Here is a 14,233-nt window from a genome sequence, read left to right on the forward strand (position 1 = left end):
GAGCTTTCTTGGGTTGTAAGGAAAGAATTGAGCAAAAATGGGTAGGGATTTTTGTTTGTTTGTTTCTTGTGTTTTGTTTTGTTTTTAAATCACCAACTCATGAAAGGAACCAATGACTGCCTGTTTGGTCTGCAGGTCGCCCAGCTTGAGGAACTGTTGACCGTGCGGCACTCTGTGTTCGTGGTTGGAAATGCAGGCACAGGAAAGAGTGAGGTATGGTGAATTGCCTGCTGGTTTTCAGCCACACAAGGAACAGATTTTGGCCAGACATATTTTTAATTCTCTCTAAGAGTTCCCTTCATTGAATTCCTCCATAATTTTGAGGTAGAATGTGAGACTCTAATACTGCCTTTTCATCAATTTGCACTATTTTTTTTTCATATTAGGGGCAGGGAGAAGGTAACAAATAGAACCTTCTGTTCAGATAGAAAAGCTGAGAGAAGACGGGGCTTTCCATATTTATGAAACCTACTTTTTTATCTCTCCCAAGTTGCTTTAGATACTCATTCCCATATTACTACGAAAAACCCAAATATTTTCCTTCAGTACTTGCTCAGAAATATAGCCCTCGATAGGGGCAAAAGAAAACAAAAAGACAGAGAGGCAGCCAAACCCACATTGTGGGGGTCCCCGTTATGTGCTATGCTAGGTACATTATATGTGATTTACTGTGCACCGTGATGATATATGCTGGGTATTATTATCCTCATTTTTACTTCACTGCTTGATTTTGTTTGGTCCCACTGACAATCCTGGCAACGTACTTATTTTCTTGGTTGGCAGACACTATATGCAGAATTGCGTGCATTTTAATTCAGGGTGCTTGGGTATGAACATATTTAGTAGCCAAAGACTAAAAATAATCGTGGAGTGGGCATATGAGGTTTTAGACCATGGGTGTGTGTAGAACTTGCCAGTATGTAGATCGGAACCCAAACTGGAACAATTGCAAAGGGAGGCACAGTTTTGTGATTTTTCTTGTGAAAAATGTAATAATTGAAATATTAAAGTAGATAACTGGTAGACCTGTAATTATTTTGTTAGAGTAAGTTTCAGATGAGGGCCATGGTTCAGGGAAGGATAAAATTAAATTCTATAATTTCCAGTAGATTAATGGTTTCTAAAAATATAAGCTTAATATTCCTAAAGCATTCAATTTCTTTCATCTCATCTTCACTGGTTCTGTTCTATTCAACCTTTACTTAAGCTGATTGAACCAGCACACGGAAGCTCAGGCCACATTACTTAGCAACTCTTGCCCTTCCCAACTATTTGGCAGTTGTTTATTAGTCCTTCAACCCCCTGTGAGTAGATCGGGACGAGGAATATCTGAAATAAAAGCCACAGCTTCTCAGAGAAAGCAAAGAGGGTAGGTGGGGCACATATTTGGGTGAATATGTCAATTAATTAAACTGACATAGAGAAAGCACCTGTCCTGTGAATTCTTATCCTCAAAGCTTCTTTTTCTCCATTATCTAGATCAGAGTTTCTCAGCTTCATTCACTGTTGACACTTTGGGTCGGATAGCTCTTTGTCACGGAGGCTGTCCTTTGTGTTCATTATAGGACACTGAGCAGCGTTCGTGGCTTCTGTTGTGTCGCATGCCCTCTTTGTCAAGTCTGGAGCGTCTCCTGAGACGCTGAGAACTGTTGCTCTGGGTCACTAGGTGTCCAAGCACGCCCAGACTAGCATCACAGGTCCCACCTCGGACGTTATTAGAAATGCAAATTCTTAGTCATCCTAGCCCTACTGAATATTAGAAGCTCTGGGTTGGGTCCAGCCATCTGTGTCTTAACCTCCTGTAAGCGATTCTTTTGCATCCTACATAAGAGCAGAGTGGATTTTAATAACATGAACAGGAACACTTATTTACTTATTTGCACACATGGTTTAAAACCTCAAATGATACAGTGACTTCCTCTAGTACGCATGGTTCAAAGAATCAGGTGAAGAGGTCCTAAGAGATTGTAGGATTAACTTTGTACATGTAAATGTGCACATGTAAATTTTTCCCCGTACTTACTACATGCAGAGTATGTAGGAACGTAAAATGAATAAGAAAATCCTTTAGAAACCATTTGCTTTCCATTTGCCTTACAGGAGTATTAATTTTCTGAGCTTTTTTTCCTTCTCCCTTCAGATTTTGAGAACACTGAACCGAACATATGTTAACATGAAACAAAAACCTACTTGGAATGACTTAAACCCCAAAGCTGTGACAACAGATGAACTCTTTGGTTTCATACATCACGCTACTCGAGAATGGAAAGATGGCAAGTAGTATTTCCGCTTTACAAGTGCTAAAAATTTCTTTCTTATTTTTTCTTTTCTTTTCTCTTCTTTTCTTTTTTTTTTTTCTCATCCAGAAAACCATTTCTCAGCTCTAGCCAATTTCAGTCACAGTTGTAGATTTATTGTGTATGTGTTGGCATTATTGGAAATGTAGCAGCTCATAAGAGCATTTATAACCAGTAAATTAAAACTAGATTTGAATAAGTGGTTGATTTGCATTCAGCGAGTTTGCGCACAGAACTGTGTATTTTATCCCATGTCAATTATGTCAGGGCTCCCTGTAAACCAGGGAAGAAGTCAACATGAACACTTCACGAGACTTTTATGAAGGATCTGATCCAAGACCCTGAGTTTCAGGCAGGCACTATTTTAGGCTCCAGGGACAAAAACTAATGGGACATGTTTGTTGTCCTAAAAGTTTTTGCAAACAGGCAGATCCTTTTGTTAAAATCTGTTGTTACTTCCCAGTTCAATATAAATGCACTAATCTTGGCATTCATACTAAATGAATACTTTGAGTCCTTTCTCCCTTTCATACTCTATATTCACCCTTAGAGTAAATTGTGTAGGCTTTACCTTTAAAATACAGTTTGTATTCCAGTGCTCTCCTCCTTTGCCGCTATCATATTAGCCTGTACTGTCTCTTGCCTGTATTGGTTCAGTAGTCTCCAACTCTCATCTCCCTGCAGTTCATTTTCCATCCAGCAGACAGAGGGCGCTCTTCAAAATATTAGTTCCCTGCTTGTAATTTTCAATGGGTTCCATCTCCCTTAGAATCCAACCCTTATCCAAGGTTTACAAGGTCTTGTGTGATTAGATCCCCCTTCCCCATCTCTGATTTCATTTCCTGCTCTGTGCTCTCCCACCTGTTATAATCTATACACTCTGGCCTCCTTGTTCTTCCTTGAACATGCCAAGCATCTTCCCATTGTTGGGCCTCTGCACTCCTCTTTCCATCATTTGCAACACTACAGATAATTTGCATGCCTTAAGTTATTGAAGTATCTGGTCAAATGTCACATCAGAAAAGACTTCATTGAGAATCCTGTCTATAGCAGCACACCTTGCCATTCTCCATTTTCTTACCATGTATACACTCTCCTAAATCTGTGGGACAGTCACAATTTACTCCTAACCTTTCTATCTTTTTTTTTTTTTCAAGGACTGTGGCAGGAAGGGAATAATACTAGTTTATGCTGAAAACCTGTGGAAGTCATTCAAATCAGGGATCATTAGAAAAGGTTGCTGGGGGTTTTTTGTTGTGTTTTAATGAGTGGTGGTGGTAGTTCTACATACTGTCATTTATTTTTGCACAAAATATTTCACAGAGCAAAAAAAAACCATCCACGTATGTGCATTGAAACCATTGTTCTTATCATATTAAATATTTGAGTTTTGAAAAAGCAGTAACCATCAAACACATCATGTAACACACACAATGCCTACATAAGTCGTGATAGCAAAGAGGACTATGGACTTAAAATGCTTTAATCTTGGGGTGCCTGGGTGGCTCAGTCGGTTGAGCTTCTGACTTTGGCTCAGGTCATGATCTCACAGTCTGTGGGTTTAAACCCCGCGTCGGGCTCTGCTGACAGCTCAGAGCCTAGAACCTACTTCAGACTCTGTGTCTCCCTCTCTCTCTCTGACCCTTTCCCATTCATGCTCTGTCTCTCTCTGTCTCAAAAATAAATAAACATTAAATAAATTTTTTTTAAATAAAACGCTTTCATCTTCTCATCTTGTGAAGTAATATGCCAACAACCAAATTTCTCAAAGAATGTATAGCACCTTTGAATTAGCTTCAAAATTCTATCTCATGAATAGTGTTACAGAAAAACGGAGAAAGGTGAAATAAACTAGTGTCTGGCCTAAAATGGATACTGAACACATGTACACGGACAAAGATAATGTCTTCATTTGGTGTAAGTTTTGAGTTGTGTGTGTTACTCTCTATAAATCCCCACACCTGTCCTTCAAGGAAGCTCCTGTCATCTTTATTTGACACATGGGAGAAACTCAGAGAAGTTAAGGTGTATCCTCATGGAAGGGAAACTTGCCCATTGGTATGCATTCCCGGTGTAGCTCTAAAGGTATTTATTACACTTATCAGAAGGAGGCAGCAAATTCACAGCAAATTTATTTGCTTATTAAAAGAATTTCCTGTAGAAATAATAGTAACTTAGTTTAGAAATAAACAGCCCTCAACTCCATTATGTATTAGGATCACTTACTTGTAATTTATAGGTCTCTTCTCATCTATTCTGCGAGAACAAGTGAATCTTAAACGTGATGGACCAAAATGGATAGTCCTGGATGGAGATATTGATCCCATGTGGATTGAGTCGCTAAACACTGTCATGGATGATAACAAGGTGAGTAATATCTCCATGCTAACTTGAACATCACATCTGGAGTGCAGTAAGAGTTTTGTTCACTTGTTGATTTAAATACTAGTTTTTAATCATTAAGCCTGATATTCTTTAGGAATGAAATTTATTTTGTGCCCATGAAAGTGACACTTTGCTGGTAATTCTCTTTATTTCACTGTTAAAGAATTGATGGGGGTGCATTTTTCTTGCTGTATGGATTTAACCACCTCTATTTTTTTTTAATTTTTAAAAAATGTGTATTTATTTTTGAGAGTGCTTGACAGTACAAGCAGGAGATGGGTAGAGAGACAGGGGTTTGGAGGATCTGAAGTGAGCTCTAAGCTACCAGCAGACAGTCCCGTGCTGGGCTCAAAGTCCCAAACTGGGAGACCCTGACTCAAGCCAAAGTCGAATGTTGAACCAGCTGAGCCACCCAGGCATCCCAGATTTAACCACCTTTAAAGAGAGTTAGGTATGTATCTAAGAACTTAGTTCATACATACCTTGCCATTTTCTAAGAGTCAGGCATAAATTATTAGATCTTATCTTTGTTTTTTTAATATATGAAATTTATTGTCAAATTGGTTTCCATACAACACTCAGTGCTCATCCCAACAGGTGCCCTCCTCAGTGCCCATCACCCACTTTCCCCTCCCTTATCTTTAAGTATGGAATACTTGGATAATAAAAGGATGAGTCTGTGCCCTGTGTGAATTGATGAAATGTAGCTATTGAAATTAAGTAGTTCTCTGGCTACAGAATGAGTATAATGGGTTTCTAAGCATTTTGCCCTGGCTGACCCAGTGTTCCCAACAGAAACAGTGATGGTCCAGGTCCATGAGACGCCACTTAAAGCAACACAAGGTCTATGGTTAGGATCAGGAGAAAGAAAAAGGTAATCATCTTTGCTACAGAACAGAATGACTCATCTCCTTAAATTAGCAGTAATTACTGTTTTCTGTATTAAGACATTTTTCATCATAAAATATAGGTCTGAGATCTTTATACTTGCATGAGTTTCCATAGGGCGTTTGATAATTGTGGCATTACAGATTCTAAAGAAAGTTTATTTTTTGTGGTATTCAGGCCTTTTCATGTAGATCCACCCTTAGAACAAATGTCTTCTCTTTAGACATGTCATCTCTTTAGTTGTTACCACAGTTATTTAAAGGTTGGCCTGAATGGGTCCATGTTGGTGAGTTTGTTCCTCAAGGGTCAGTGAGCTCTCCTCTGGGATTAAGTGAGATCTTCGCTCAGACTGCACTTCTAACTCAGAGGAGTACTTTTGGCACTTCTCCTGGGGATGGGGGCATGGGAGAAGTACCTTGTGTTGTGATAGCGAGTTAGCATCATTGCTTTTGCCCCTCAACAACCGAGGGCCTCTTTTATGCTGTGCTGTTCTGTCCAGGTGCTGACCTTGGCCAGCAATGAGCGGATAGCCCTTACTCCCTCCATGAGGCTGCTCTTCGAGATTCATCACTTAAGGACTGCAACCCCAGCTACTGTTTCCAGAGCTGGTATCCTATATGTGAACCCACAAGATTTGGGCTGGAATCCGTGAGTACTTACCATTTTGACCATTTTTAAGTGTACAGCTTAGTGGCATTACATACATTTGTGTTGTCGGGTAACCACCACCACCATCATTCTCCATAACTTTTCTCATCTTCCCAAACTGCAGCCCTGAACCCATTACACAGGAACTCTCCTCTATGCCCTGTCCTCAGTCCCTTTCTCTTTTCCATCTTTACGAATCTGTATATGCCAGATGCCTCTTCTAAATGGAATCATACAGCAATTGTCTTCTTGTGATGGGCTTACTTCAGTTAGCATAATGCCTTCAAAGTTCATCCATGGTATAGCATGCTCCAGAATTTCCTTCTTTTTTAAGGCTGAATGATGTTCCATTGTATGTAGATACCACATTTTTCTTATCCATCTTTCTGTTGATAGACACTTGGGCTCCCTCTACCTTTTGATTATCAAAAATAGTTTTTGTGACTATGAGTATACAGATAGGCCTTTGAGTCCCTGCTGCCAGTTACTTTGGATACATTCCCACAGGTGGCATTTCCAGTTCATATGGTAATTCTGTTTTTAATTTTAACTTTCTTAAATTTTTAATGTTTATTTATTTTTTGATAGAGCAAGCCAGGGAGGGACAGAGAGGGAGGAAGAGAGAAATCCCAAGCCCACAAACTACGAGATCATGACCTGAGCCAAAACCAAGGGTCAGGCACTTAATTGACTGAGCCACCTAAACACTCCTTTAATTTTTAGAGGAACCACTGTACTGTTTTCCACATTAGCTGCACCATTTTACATTCCTCCCAACGGTGTACAAGGGTTCCAATTTCTACACATTCTTACCAACACTTGTAATTTTCTCTCTTTTTTATGACAGTCATCCTAATGGGTGTGAAATGGTGTTTCACTCTGGCTTTGATTTACATTTCCCTAATGATTAGTCTTATTGAGCATCTTTTCATGTGCTTATTGGCCATTTGCATATTTTCTCTGGAAAATGCTTATTTTAGTCTTTTGCCTATTTTTTTAAATCTAGTTTGCTTTTGTTTTTATTCTTGTGAATATTTCTTTTTTCAGTCTTAGCTATAAAAACTAAAATTTTATCTGATCATTTGAAGGAAGTATTAGCAAATAAATTTAAAGCTAATTAAGTAGGCTAATTTGAAGATAATGAAAGGAGTGCCTGGGTGACTTAGTTGAGCATCTGACTTCGACTCATGTTATGATCTCACCATAAGTTGTGAGTTTGAGCCCCATGTAGGGCTCTATGCTGACAGTGCGGAGCCTGCTTAGGATTTTCTGCCCCCTCTCTCTCTGGCCCTCCCCTGCTCACTTTATGTTTCAAAAATAAAAAAAAATTAAAAACACTTTTTAAATAAAAATAATGAAATTAACACCTGTATGGATTTGTCATTTTTAGTTGGACATTACCCTGTTCACACCTTGTACGTGTTAAGAACCCAGTATTTGTTGAATAAGTGAATAATAATAATAGTTCATATGGAGAACGAAGATATAGATATAGCATTTTCTGTAAATACATTAATGTATAAACTTGTGTGTTCATACTGAGACATATGATATCCATACCTGAACGGTGGTAATTCTTTGATGGAGAACAAATTGTGCCCACTTGCTGCTCTTGAATGCTTACACTTGGCATAATTCATCCTGGGCGGCACGTGTTGCACCTCTGGCATTCCCTCTGTGAGGTGTGGAAAGAGTGTTTGACCTCCGCACGTGAACACGTGCTTGAGGGCTACTGGTGTCAGAATCTTGTGTCCACCCCTCCCCCCTGCCCTGGCCCCCACAGGCTGTCCTGTATGGGCCACTTCAATGGGCTCCTTGCCCTCTGGCTCCTGGTTGGTTTGGCCCATGAGAAGCCCTGTCAGGGAATGAGAGGGAGAGAGGAGAGTGAGGTCAGCCTATTTACTTCCTTGGCTCTTTCCATGCGGTGTCACATCAGGATGGCTGTGTCCCTCAACTGCAGGTCACCCCTCCTCTAAAATCTTTCTATAAGATTTGTCCCTTCCACATTCTGGTAGTCCCTTGTGTCCTTGTCCCTGCAGGCACAGGTGCAATAATCGCTCCTCGGTTATTACCCATGGCACAAAACTTTCCCCTCCGGTTTCCCTGCTCCGTGCCCACACCTTTGCCAGTAGTCCTCCTGGCAATCCTTCCCTGTTATCCTGATGTCAGGATGACATCTGTTTCCTGCCACGTGCTTGGCTGACGTGCTTCTCCAGGCTGCTTTTTCTGGGTACTGATTTGTTCACCAAAGGTCTCATCCCTTGACTCCACAGCAAAGTAGAGCCATGCCCAGGTTTTTGTGTCCAACAGTGTTTTATTGGATTTATCTGGGGAAAGGAGTGATTTTTAAAAGTCTAAGGTGGAGAGTTCTTGAACTGATGATAGATTCTTTTCCCAGGTAGGATTCAGACTGTGTCCTAGGATGTTTTTGTGGGTTTGGGGGCTGGCTAACAGAGCATCTATGTTAGCCCTTGACTCCCCCATAAACACTGCAGAGGCATTCCTCACACCCCATTTCCTTCAGGGGACCCCCTCTGGATGTGGTCTGATTTCAGTCATGAACCTCATGATTCTCAAGGTCTATGTAGTTTAGGCTCAGTAGCATCGCATAGAGATTCGTGCTAATGAAAGCTGTGTAAAGCCCTTTTCAAGAAAGACTTTTATCTAGTAAGTCAAAGAGTCTTACTTGATTAAAAAAGGCACCCGATTTGCATTCCTAAGAAAGTTAAACAACTCTTTCTTCACCATTAGATTTTATTTTTACTGAGGTTTTTTTTTCTTTGTTTTATCCAAGATCAGTGGGTAAGTTTTAATTTTCATGTGTGTGACCACAGAGCCATTATCCAAAATGATGGGAATCTTCTCTAAAGGATATTTTTACATTTTTACCATCTACCACCAGAAACTTTAAATGAACTACAAAAAAATGGGTTTTTCAGATTGGGGGATATACTTTTACACCATATTTATTGCATACGTCATTACTTTTATGGGATAATAGTATCATACCTTTGCACGTATTGACTCATTTAATCCTTAATTACCTTCTGAAATAGAATTATTAACCCAGTTTTCCAAACCGATGTCTTAGGTCTCTTCCCCACACCCCCAACTTTTAATTTGAAAGTATTTGAAATTATAGAAAATTTGAAATGGTGGTAGTCCACTGTATCCTTTTTTCCCCTACAGTTAACAATTGTTACCATTTTACTGTATTTACTTTCTCTCTGGATGTACACTCTCTCATAGGCATAGACACACATATATTTTTTACTTAGGTTTACTTCTGCTAAATTATCTGGAAGTAAGTTGGAGACATTACGCCCCCTCACCACTGAGTACTTGATTATCCCCATGTAGGATATTCACCTACATGAACGCAGTACAATTAACATGCCTAAGAAAATTTTCCTTGATGTGGTATTTAATAAAGCATAATATTTCTTTTTAAAAATTCTTCTTAATGTTTGAGAGAGAGTGCGAGTGGAGAAGGAGCAGAGAGAGGGGGAGACAGAGGATCTGAAGCAGGCTTTGTGCTGATAGCAGAGAGCCTGATATGGGGCTCGAACTCACGAACCACAGGATCATGACCTGAGCAGAGGTCAGACACTTAACTGACTGAGAGCCACCCAGAGGCCCCATAAAGACAAATTCTTCACATTTTCTCAGTTAACTAAGACATTTCTTCTGTAGGTTTTTTTTTTAAATCTAGTATCAAAACAAAGATCATCATGCATTGCATTTACTTGTCTGTATTTTCTCTCTTGATGTAGAATATCCCCCCCCCCACCTTTTCTTTCATGATACTTACAGTTTTCAGGGAAACAAGCCAGATGCCTGTAAGAGTGACACATTGGTGGTTGCAAAGTGGTGACTTCCTAATTCATTCATTGTATTTATATATATGAAGTGACATTTTCCTATAAAGAATTCCTCCTCTTCTTTCCTCTTAAATTCCTCCCTTCCACTCCTCTCTCCCTTCCTTTCTTTTTCTCTCTCACTTTATCTCTCCTTCTTTGTTTTTTCATAGGTATCATTTTCTGTTCATGGTTTCTTTTAGTTCAGTGGGTTATAATTCATTACCATCATTTTCCTGGCTAGATGCTCACTTTGTCTCAAATTTGCCATCAAGAGCCCCTTCCGGCCAGCCCCTTACATGTTCTTTTTCACCTGTCGTTGTAGATCTTTGAGTGCTTGGCTTTCTGGCTAACCAAAATGCTTCTGACTCATTTCATTCTTCATTCACCCTCGCTGGATTCAGTGATTTCTCCAGGGAGCCAGAGGAAACCACCTTTTGTATAAGGAATAGTACTTAGAATCCAGTATAGGGATGTTTAGTGTACTCATTGCTACTGATAGGTCATTGCTTTTAGGCTTTTTGGGTGAGCACAATTGGAAATATATTTCTTTAATTCTTATTGTGGGAAATGCTAGGTTACTGTGGATAGAAGAGATGGTAAAATATTTTGTTGATAATACCTTTCTGGGATTCCATTTAAGACCTAAAGTTAGTGCCAGTATCAGGTAGTCTTCTTAGATATCTTTGTTTAAATTCTCTGAACTATTCTAAAAAATAATTTTATATCCACACTTAACAGACATGGAACATACCATGTCAGATAACAAATAACCTTAAAATCACATCACCATGTGATTGGCTATAGAAATCAAATACTATTTTACTTTACTTCCGAGTCTTAAGTCTACTAGACAAATACTGGACAGTTCATATATGTCTGTTGAGATCTTGAGAAATCGAGAAAGAACAGGAATTGGAAGAAAATTTCTAGAAACTATGAGCAAGATTTTTTTTCCAGTTAGAAAGGGATTAATGTGTAGAAAAGGAAAAGCAAACAGGCAGTGACTTATTTAAATTCATTCATAATTCTTTAAGTTGCTTAACTTAAAATTATTTAAGCAAACATAATTGAAAATAAGATCTACCAAACTACGTATTACCTTAAAGAGGATGATAGGAAAAGGTCAGAATATCTCTGGAATTTTGTCTGATACCAAGAGATTACTGGAAGGTAAGTTTTGGGAGCCACATGTTTAGATCACACTTACTCCTTTATTACTTGCATTTGTGTTAGTTTTTTGGACTTTGTCTGTCTCATCAGTCTCTCCTGCATTGGCTGAGCTCACTGTCTTCTACCCCGGAAATCCCGTCCTCCATCTTTGCATACTATATGTATTTGTGAACATATCGATGCAGAAATCATTGACATACAATGCCAGTCAACACATCCTAACCCCTGCCAATTATCCAGGCCACGGTGAATGATAGAGCAACCTGCAGCTTGCTGATGGGGGGCATGTTATAGAGAGAGCTCCTATGAGTTCCACCTCTCCTACATGACACTATTCCATTCCCAGACTAATGAGTAACCTAGTATATCTGGGCGGTTTCCAAACTAGAGGGTTTTAGACTTGATGGGGTATATGAATGGCACTTCTGGAGAAGGGAAGGGCAACACAGTTGATGATATGGAACACATTTACAAATGAGCACAAAGTAAAGATTCTCTTTGGGACCTGGATATTGACATGAAGGTGATGCATTAAGGCATCACAGTGTGGCTTCTTCCTGAGGCAGGGGCACCAATGATCTCTTATGTAGGTAAGAAATAAACCTGTTCTTTTCATATGTCATTTTCAATTGTATGTCATAATAGCAGTAAGTCATTTGGTCATCTTCAAATGCATAGCATCTTTTAAAAACCATAAGGAACGTTTTAATGAAATAAAGTGGAAAGAATTGTCAACAAAGATCTGTATCTTCAGTTTTTTCCGTTGCCAAAGATAATAGTGCCTGCCTCTAAATTCACTATTTTTCAATGTTTATTTTGTTTTATGTATTTAAAAAAAACAGCTAAGTATCAGAAATTGTCAGTTTAAATGTTTGTTTATTTGAGAGGGAGAGACTAGGGCAGGGGCAGAGAGAGAGTGCTCCAGAGAATCCCAAGCAGGCTCCACGTTGTCAGCACAGAGCCAGACGTGGGGCTCAGTCCCGTGAATCGTGAGATCGTGACCTGAGCCAAAATCAAGAGTTGGACGTTCAACCAACTGAGCTACCCAGGTGTCCTTCAACGTCTGTTTTTATTACAAACTATGAAAATGTATCAATAATTTATACATGAAATTTTAAACTGTTGATATTTGACATAGACTTTTTTACTCCCTATGCTCTCTGGGATGGTTGACCCCTAGCAGAGGTCGTTTGGGGCCTTTTGATGGGGGTGTGCAAGATCAGCTTTTACCATGTCTCCTAGTACGGTTGAACTCATGTCCTTCTTTGTGGAGGTAATTGGTACAAGGGCAACAATTGCTTGTGGGCCTGATAGGTTTTCTCTTTGAGACTTTGGCTACTTCCAGTGTGGGTCAGTGAAGCAGTTTTTACCTGCCCCCCTAGTGCAAAGTCATTTCTCCCTTCTCTGGCTCTTTTGAGGCTTCACCTCCCAGTTATCCCTGCATAGGCTTCTGCTCCCCCTGAGACCAGAGACCCAGGGGGTAGAGGTTGAATTTGTTTTACCCATCAGAGCACTCGCTGCCAACTCTGGTGCCCTGTTGGACTCTGTTGCCTTTAGGAGATATACAGATAGGCTGAGCCAGGATCTGAACACAGTTCTCTGAATTCAACCAATCCTTTGCTGGATAAAATCTATTGAGAATTTGTTCTGTGTCAGACAGTACTCTAAATACTTTATCCATGAGAGGGGTGCCTGCGTAGGTCAGTCGGTTGGGCGTCCAACTCTTGGTTTGGGCTCAGGTCACGATCTCACGGTTCATGGGCTTGAGCCCCGCACCAGGCTCCATGCTGACAGTGCAGAGTCTGCTTGGGATTCTCTCTCTCTGCTCCTCCCCCATATGTGCTTTTTCTCTCTCTCGAAAGTAAATAAATAAGTACTTTATACACGAGAGATCATTTAATTCTCAGAACAGTCCTAGGACGTCTGTAGTATCATCATCTCCTTAGATGAGAAACTTGAAGCACAGACAGGTTAAGTAACTCACCCAAGGTAACAGGTGAAAAACGGTAGAGCGGGCATACAAATCCAGGCCGTCTGACTTCAGAGCTCTGTCTTGCCGAGCGGTCCTCTTGCCACCCCCACTGCCTCAGTGAGCTCTGGACACTAAGATTCTGTTTCTGGCAGCTGCTGTGCAGTTGAAGTAGCTGAGTGGTAGATGCAGCCTTTGGGCCTTCACCTCTAGGAATGACGCTTGTTTTTTCCATTGTTCCTTGGTGCCCACTGTCTCCACCACCCAGAGATGCTCTCTCAAGTTACCGTCATGCAACCGGACTTGAAGACAATTTCTCTTAGACCTGAAAAAGTTTTGACAGCTGATATTTTATAAATCTCACTTTAGAGGAAGCGTGATTGAATAGTCCATAGAACCCTATCATGGCATTTTGTAAAAATCAAAGGGAGCCTTTTATAAGATAATTATCTTACCTTAATTTCTTCTGTTACTAAAATTGTGAAATCTGATTTGCTTATATAGCAAAGTAAAGCTGTAATTGTATAGCTTCTCTGCTGGCAGCTAAATGTATTTATTATCACTACCTCCTATTAGATGAGAACTTTTCGAGCAATTTTTTTTCATTTAACTTCACATACTTCACCCTAGAAACTACTGTAGGAGCTACGAAGCTATGTTTCATTTTACTGATAAGTATGATTTTATTATGTTGGGGGATATTAACATATCAAAATTGATAACATTCTTGAAGCTTCAGATTAACACACATGTACCCGAGCATGAGATACCATTTCAGACCCACTTAGTGGAAATACATTATCTGCCTATTGGGTTCGAGTTAGATCCAGTCCAGTGGAAAAAGAGGGACTTGGAAATAGCCCCTGGGAATTTTCACCTTTTTATTTGTAACTGATTTGTCATCACTAAATACTTGATGCCAAGATTAATCAAGAAAAATCCCAAGCTGTTTTCATAAATAAGGCCTACCCTATGAAATAGTTTCAGTCCCTTAGGAAATGACACACTGCAACCTC

General features: G+C 39.8%; 1 protein-coding gene across 2 annotated transcripts in view; it reads left to right on the plus strand.

Annotated features, from left to right (window-relative positions):
• The window catches only part of DNAH11 (dynein axonemal heavy chain 11), a 355,616-nt gene that overhangs the window by 169,873 nt on the left and 171,510 nt on the right, over positions 1-14,233 (plus strand). For both annotated transcript variants that reach the window (XM_047849106.1, XM_047849105.1), the window contains exons 39-42: positions 136-213; positions 2,141-2,273; positions 4,537-4,664; positions 6,070-6,218. In XM_047849106.1, the coding sequence (XP_047705062.1) occupies positions 136-213; positions 2,141-2,273; positions 4,537-4,664; positions 6,070-6,218 (488 nt within the window). The remainder of the gene's footprint in view (positions 1-135; positions 214-2,140; positions 2,274-4,536; positions 4,665-6,069; positions 6,219-14,233) is intronic.

This window comes from Prionailurus viverrinus, chromosome A2 (assembly GCF_022837055.1).
Source record: "Prionailurus viverrinus isolate Anna chromosome A2, UM_Priviv_1.0, whole genome shotgun sequence".
In the NCBI taxonomy this organism is placed as follows: Eukaryota; Metazoa; Chordata; class Mammalia; order Carnivora; family Felidae; genus Prionailurus; species Prionailurus viverrinus.